General features: G+C 51.4%; 1 protein-coding gene across 1 annotated transcript; it reads left to right on the plus strand.

The window, feature by feature from the left end:
• Positions 1 to 2,131: 2,131 nt before the first annotated feature.
• On the plus strand, positions 2,132 to 5,464 carry LOC135387307 (uncharacterized). The gene has a single exon (XM_064616564.1). It carries the CDS (start codon positions 2,469 to 2,471, stop codon positions 4,860 to 4,862), a length of 2,394 nt encoding a protein of 797 aa, XP_064472634.1. The 5' UTR covers positions 2,132 to 2,468; the 3' UTR covers positions 4,863 to 5,464.
• Positions 5,465 to 7,031: the final 1,567 nt, after the last annotated feature.

Here is a 7,031-nt window from a genome sequence, read left to right on the forward strand (position 1 = left end):
CATTGCATAAGGAAGAAACTGATAATGTAACATGTGGATCATGTACTAGATGTGGCAATTGTAGTAATAGGACTGTGTCAAATATGGTGTTACGTTACTGGGGGCACACAGAAGTTCGATCCTGCTACCATGACATACATGCACACATATCACATGCCATTTCCTATACGCCATGACGGTAGACGAGCCTTTCGCGCAGCCGCTCAGCTTTTCCCTTTCTCCTCATGCACGCAGAACGGTCTCATTGGGTAGCTCTCAAATAAGGTATGTGAACAACTACTGGGAGGTACCCGGGTTAGAATCCCGGTGCCGGCTGTGCTGTCTGGGGTTTTGCCTGGATTTTCCTCAGACGCTTTCAGACATATGTCGGCACAGTTCCCTTAGAAGTCGGCCCAGGACGCACATTCCCCCAGGGCGTCAGTCGTGACGTTGCCCACCTCTGTGGGGCCTACAACGGCGTGCCCTTCCACCACCACCACCACCACCAACCACACGTGAGGTAACTGAGTGGCTAGCGCGCCTGCCATGTCATATCGAGACTGGGAAATACAGGGTTCGAATCCCGGTACCGGCTGTGCTGTCTGGGGTTTTCCCTGAGTTTTCCTCAGACGCTGTCAGACATTGGTTGGCATAGTTCCCTTAGAAGACAACCCAGGATGCACATTCCCCCAGAGCATTAGTCGTGACATTGGCCACCACTGTGAGGCCGACAATAGCGAGCTTTTTCAGCAGTACCACCACCACCACCACCACCACCTCACTGTTGGTTCATCTGTCACCTCAGTGTACGAATGCCCCCTTATCGCTGTTTTCTGAGTCAACAGACGCTTTGTCACTTGCTTTCTCTAACCTTTTCTTTGTCTCATGTGCAGGGACGTACTGTCATAGCATATTGCTGCTCACACTTTCTTGCCTAAGGCTATGTCCGGTTCAACTCCCATAAGCCTAAGCTATAGTGTGTTGACGCACTGAACAGAACAAGCACATGCAAATGTGGCAGTGCCATCTATCATCTGCTGAATTCTTAAAGTTGTCATGGTACACCATTAGTATTTAGTCACCTTCATGAAACTAGTAGCTCACTTGAAAAAATATTTGAATGTAAGCATTCCTCAGGGTTGTCGATTTTGGGCTCTAACTCCTGGGACTTCTTTTCTTGTGCCTCGCAGCGACGCCCCCAAAATGCTGCCTCAGCTTCAGCTTTTTTCATTTCTTTAGATGTGCAAGGCAGTCATCACTGTCCTCAGAGTTCCTATCAGACTAAACAGCAAAACAAGTTGTTTTGTGCACATTTACAACCTACAAACTTACCTCTATCACTTCACAGGGTTGAGTCTTCCTCCTCTTGTGTGTGTGTGAGACGAGGTCACTCAAGATATATTGCCATGTGTCCTGCTGGGCAGCGGCTCTGTTCTTTTTGAGGTGAGGGGTCTTCTAAATCAGCATTGTATGTCATGTGCAGTAAACACTCACAGGCCATCACAAAAGCAGTTATACAACGTGTTTCACCTGAAGTGATAAAAAAATATAGCTGGCGACGTACTTGCCGGGAGAGGGCGTTTCGACATTTCCATTCCAGTCGGAGGGGTGTTCGCTGTGGTGTGCCGAATAGTGCCCAATCAAGCTGGCGTTATCAACGCTGCGCCTGTTTGTGTTCTGGGCGGGCGATTGTGTCTGAGATAATGCGGAGAATGGATGTCATGGCACACGCCTTGAAACAGGTTGGCGCATGGGCTCGCGTCATCCGAAACGCTCATTGTGTGATCGAATGAAATGAATAAAACTCCTCTCTTTAACGATTAACGATAGTAATCGCGAAACCATCGTAATGCTTTCATGGTGTAGCATCTCGCGTTTCTCCGGAGCTTCTCGGAAGAACACCCAATTAATACACACAAATATTTGTGTGCATGCTGGCACACAGTGCAGGGAGTCACCGTGAAGGTTTTCTATTTTAGTGTAGTGAGTGATGATCAGAGCTAGACAAATTCACCATGACCTCTGTCATGTTGTCGGCTCCGGGAAACAGCAACGACGACGAGGCATTGGCATCGACGGACTGCTCGTGGCGAGGGGACGAAGAGAACTGAGGAACGGACTGGCAGTTCGAGCCTGGACTCGGAACGAGGAGAATAAACCCTGAACACTCTCACGTTGTTGTCTTGTTGTAGGTCCGGGAGAGATTTAACTGGTGCAGTCGACAGGATCCCGACAGGATCACCCAGCGTCACGCTCCTGGCAGGACAGGTGGACAGAGTATTCCGGCCGTCCTACGTCACTACTCGGACCACTCCGAAGGAGCGGCAGCTCGGCGGATCGGACTTCTGGCCTACCGAGCTAAGGCAACGGCAACCACCGTGGGCTGCGTGGCATCGGCTGCAGCAGCAGAATTCTTGCAGTGGAGGACAGGTGGCGTGTCCAGGGACGGGTGAGAACCTCAATTGATTTTCTCCCGAAGGACCAGGTCAATGGTGAGGACGAGGGGGATGGAGAGGGCAGAACAGGGTAGGGATCTCGCGCCGGAAGGGGCACAGCAGACTCCATTGTCTCCTGGACACATGGAAGGGGTGACCGACTCTGAGCAGGACAGCATGCGCGGAGACCCTGTGAGGCAGAGTAGTGGTGAGATGGTGAACGCGACCGCTGATCTGGGGGCGGATCGAAGGGACTTGGAGGCGCTTAGGTTGCAGATTGAGTTGCAAAGGTTAAGGTTGGCGACAGTGCAGACAGAGGTGCAGGCTCGTGGGGAAAGCGCGGCTGGAGGTACGCGAAGGCGCATGGGCGAGTACGCAGCAGAACTACGGGCTACCTTGCCCCCGATGCCCGATCTGGATGCCTTGGTGCCAGCATGGTTTCGGAGTGCTGACGCGTTATGTAATTCCCTGGAAATTCCTGAGTCTGTGCAGGACGCTGTGATCCTCCCTTTCTTGAATGAGCGGATGCGAGCTTTCGTGGCTTCCCAGACGGCCACAGAAATCCTAACCTATGGGCAGTTGAAGACGTTAATTCTTAAAGAGTTAAGGCTAACGGCGAACACGTACAAGCGGTTATTTAACAGCGCTACGAAGACTACGGACGAGTCTTGGAATCAGTTTGCCACTAGAGTAGAGACGTTGTTGAGGTATTACTTGGACAGTCGAGGCGTTCAGACGCTGGATGACCTCAGGAAACTGATGATATCAGACAGACTGAAGGAGGAAATGTCTGAGGAAATGCAAAGGTTTGTTTTGCAGGGTGAAGTAAATCAGTGGTTACGTCCTAGGGAACTGGTTTCAGCCGCAGAAAATTTCGAGGAGTCGTGGCAGGATGTAGTTGATGCGAGAAGACGCGGTGGGGTCACGCGAGATTATCAGAACGGCCATGTTAGGGCGGACAGGGATACCGCACGACCACGTAGGACAGGGGACAGTGACGATGGGAACCCGAGACGCTGTTTCCACTGCGGGAGGTCCGGCCACATGCGTAGGGCTTGCCCAGAGCTTCAGCGGGGATCGGAGGGGCAACGGTCTGTATCCCGAGCGGATGGTCCACGGAGGTTAGTCGCAAAGGTCGGGTTCCAGGGTACAGACGGAACAGTGCGGGATCGTGCGGACTGGGTGGACATTGCCATAGAAGGTAGAGCGGTCACAGCCAGAGTAGACTCCGGCGCGGATGTAACGGTGGTGCACCCGAGAGATCTAGCAGCGAAGTGTTGGGCACAAGCGGGGGGTGTTGTACAGTTAAAGGGTGCTTTCGGAGCTCCGGGTGAGGCAGAACTGCGATATTTGGATATCGCGCTGAAAGGGGAGAATAGGGGAGTGGGAGTTTCACCTCAATGTAGGATCTTATGTGCGATTACCAGTGAGCTGTCGGATGACGTCGGTGCCCTGATCACGCCTCAAGATTACGAGGAGCTCACCAGGGCTGTCCGAAGAGCCGAATCTGAAGCGGAAGAGATGTTCGCTATAGAACGCCAGGTGGATGCAGGTGCAGGGATGACCACGATGGGTGAGCACGTAGAATTGGAAGACAGCGTAGCGGAGGAGTCAAGGGAAGCCGGCGCAGTTGTAGGAGCAAACAGTGTAGGGGTAGCGGGCGAATGTGCAGAACCCTCAGATTTACAGTTTGCCAGGGAGCAACGGGAAGACACGTCCCTTTCGGACGCGTGGGAGCAGGCCCGAAGCAAGACCCATGGCATGCTCATTGAGAATGGAGTGCTCTTTCATATGGAATATGTCAATGGTAAAAGACAAATGCAACTTGTTCTACCACAGTCTCGGAGGGAGACAGTCTTAGAGTTAGCGCATGACAGGCCGATTGGAGGCCATTTATCAGGAAAGAAAACGCGAGCCCGAATAAGGACTTCCTTCTATTGGCCAACGCTAGTAGCAGATGTGAACAAATATTGCGCGAGCTGTCATATGTGTCAGACGTTTGCCCACCCCCGCGTATCGGATCGTGTTCCAATCACCCCGCTCACCAGACCGGAACAACCGTTTCAAATCGTGTATATAGACTGCATAGGCCCGCTGGAACCGGCATCCGCGAGAGGTCATCGTTACGCCTTGTGCCTAGTAGACCTCTGCACACGTTGGGCCGAAGTCATTCCTCTTAGAGCCTTAACAGCAAAAGCGTACGACCCATGGCGGTACGTCAAAGCAGCTGAAGGGTACGAAGTACTGGACACAGAACGAGCTAGGCTCAAGCTTGAAAATACGGTACGGTGGCGTTGTGACGACTGCAAGATGGAAAATCGAAGGCCGCGGGGTAATGCCAGGATCGTGAGGTGGTTGGACGGAAGCATGTCAGTACATTTGAGTTCGGAGATATTTCATGTCCACAAGCAGTCAGATTTTAGAGAGGGAATAGGTCTGGAAGGATAGAAATACTCCATTACCAGGCTCAGGCAGTTTCAGGTGGGCGCCGATCGAGCGCGAGGCGTGCGCAGTCGTGCGGGCACCCGGGCGGCTGAACACTTGGGTATTCGGGGAAAGGACAATGTAGCTGCAGATTTCTTGTCGAGGTCGTGCACTTGATTGGGCCGAGGGTTGGAGAAATGTATGCAGTGGTCGAGGGTTCAATTGTGGCAAATAACGTGTGCTCCCTGCTCGGGACGGTTGCGGGATTTTAGTATAACGTTAATGTCAACAGTGTTTTGCTTTTGCTTCTTGGGGTTTAACTTTATGTACATTATATACTGGTCGTTCGTGGAACGTATCAGTTGAGGTGCTAACCGGTTCAGGGTCATGTCGTCTCTAAGTCCGCAGTGTCTCGTGCGCCTCATGTGTATTCGCCAGCCTTGATCAGCACGCATGAAACGTGGACACGGTTTCATACTCGAAAGGAGGGAGGTGTCATGTTGTCGGCTCCGGGAAACAGCAACGACGACGAGGCATTGGCATCGACGGACTGCTCGTGGCGAGGGGACGAAGAGAACTGAGGAACGGACTGGCAGTTCGAGCCTGGACTCGGAACGAGGAGAATAAACCCTGAACACTCTCACGTTGTTGTCTTGTTGTAGGTCCGGGAGAGATTTAACTACCTCTGTCCTCACTTCAATTTCCGTCAGCAGAGGTTCGTCCCTACATCGACTGCATGCACGTTCCCCAAATTTGCTTCTCCCACCTTTGGTAAATCGCACTTTGATTTGTTTTTGTCCCACATCAATCTTTTTTCTGAAAATTTTCCTCATCTGGATCACTTCACCTTAATTTTAATTTTTGAAGTTTAGGAGAGGTGAGAGACGACTTGTTCGCATGTGCTAACCCGGCGCGCGCCATCGGGATATCATCGATTCTTCGCAATCCCTCAGACAGGGTCGCCCAAAACAAACGAGCCCAGCGTTGATAACGCCAACCTGATTGCGCACTCTTCGGCACGCCACAGCGAACACCCCTTCGACTAGAGTGGAAATGTCAAAACCTCCTCGCCCTTTATTTCTACTAGACGCCGCCAGGGTGGCTCCCCCCTTGTTCCGCTGGTCGAAGCGGCATTCCAGTTAACTCTGCTTCGAGCTGTACTTAAAGTACAACTTGAGTACTTGGTACTTCAAGTACTGCCCATCACTGTTGCAACTTAACCAGAGTGCTACTCTCACCTCCCAGCATGTACAGGGTGTTACCCTATAAAAGTCTACCCGTGCCGTCATGCCGTACTCGCCAATTACTCAATGCAGGTGGCACATTGTGCGATCTTCATATAAAGCTCATAAGGACATTTAATCTTGGTGAATTTCGAAGTGATTAAGCGCCGCAACACAAAGTTATAACTCAGAACGTGAGATTCCCGTAGTCAAAACAATCAAGATGGCGGCGTTGAGAAGAGCACTTGCCATGCTGCTCCCAAGACGACGACGTGTCGCATATCCTGCCAGCCGGATGGAACTGCAGTTTTCATTTCGCTTTCGTGTAACTGTCGTATTTTGCTCAGAAGTAAGCAAGTGAGGTACGAAAAATGCCGACGTACTCAGCACACGACACCCAAAAGGGATGTCGTCTGCTTACTGAGAGGCGCCATCTTGGCTGTTTTGCCTACGGGAACCTCATGTTTTGCGCTATAACTTTGCGTAACGGTGCTCAATCACTTCGATATTTGCCATGGATGAATGTCCTTATGAGGTTTATACGTAGACAACACATTGTACCGCCTGCATTGAGTAATTGGCGAGCACGGCATGCCGACGCGGGTAGACTTTTATAGGGTAACACCCTGTATATTTGGACCTTGTAGTAGCCGGTAGAATCGTCATCTACCCAAAAAGCCGAGTATATCTTCTTCGTGTCAAAATCGGACGAGTTGGCAGGCTTGAAATTCTCGATGTACGCCACTGGTATGATGTGGAAGCGGCTGCCTTTTTCGTCTAGGTAACGTACGAGAGCGTACATTGATGAGCGTGGCTTCTTTCGGTTTTATGCCTGCTGAAACGCAAGTTGGAAAGCGTACAGAGAACGCAGATGACAATTGTGACACAACACCGCGAGCAATGCCCTGATGCATGCACGCAACTGCGCAACTGTCTGTCACAACTTATCTTGCTCAACAGACATGCACAC

This window comes from Ornithodoros turicata, chromosome 3 (genome assembly GCF_037126465.1).
Source record: "Ornithodoros turicata isolate Travis chromosome 3, ASM3712646v1, whole genome shotgun sequence".
NCBI lineage: Eukaryota > Metazoa > Arthropoda > Arachnida > Ixodida > Argasidae > Ornithodoros > Ornithodoros turicata.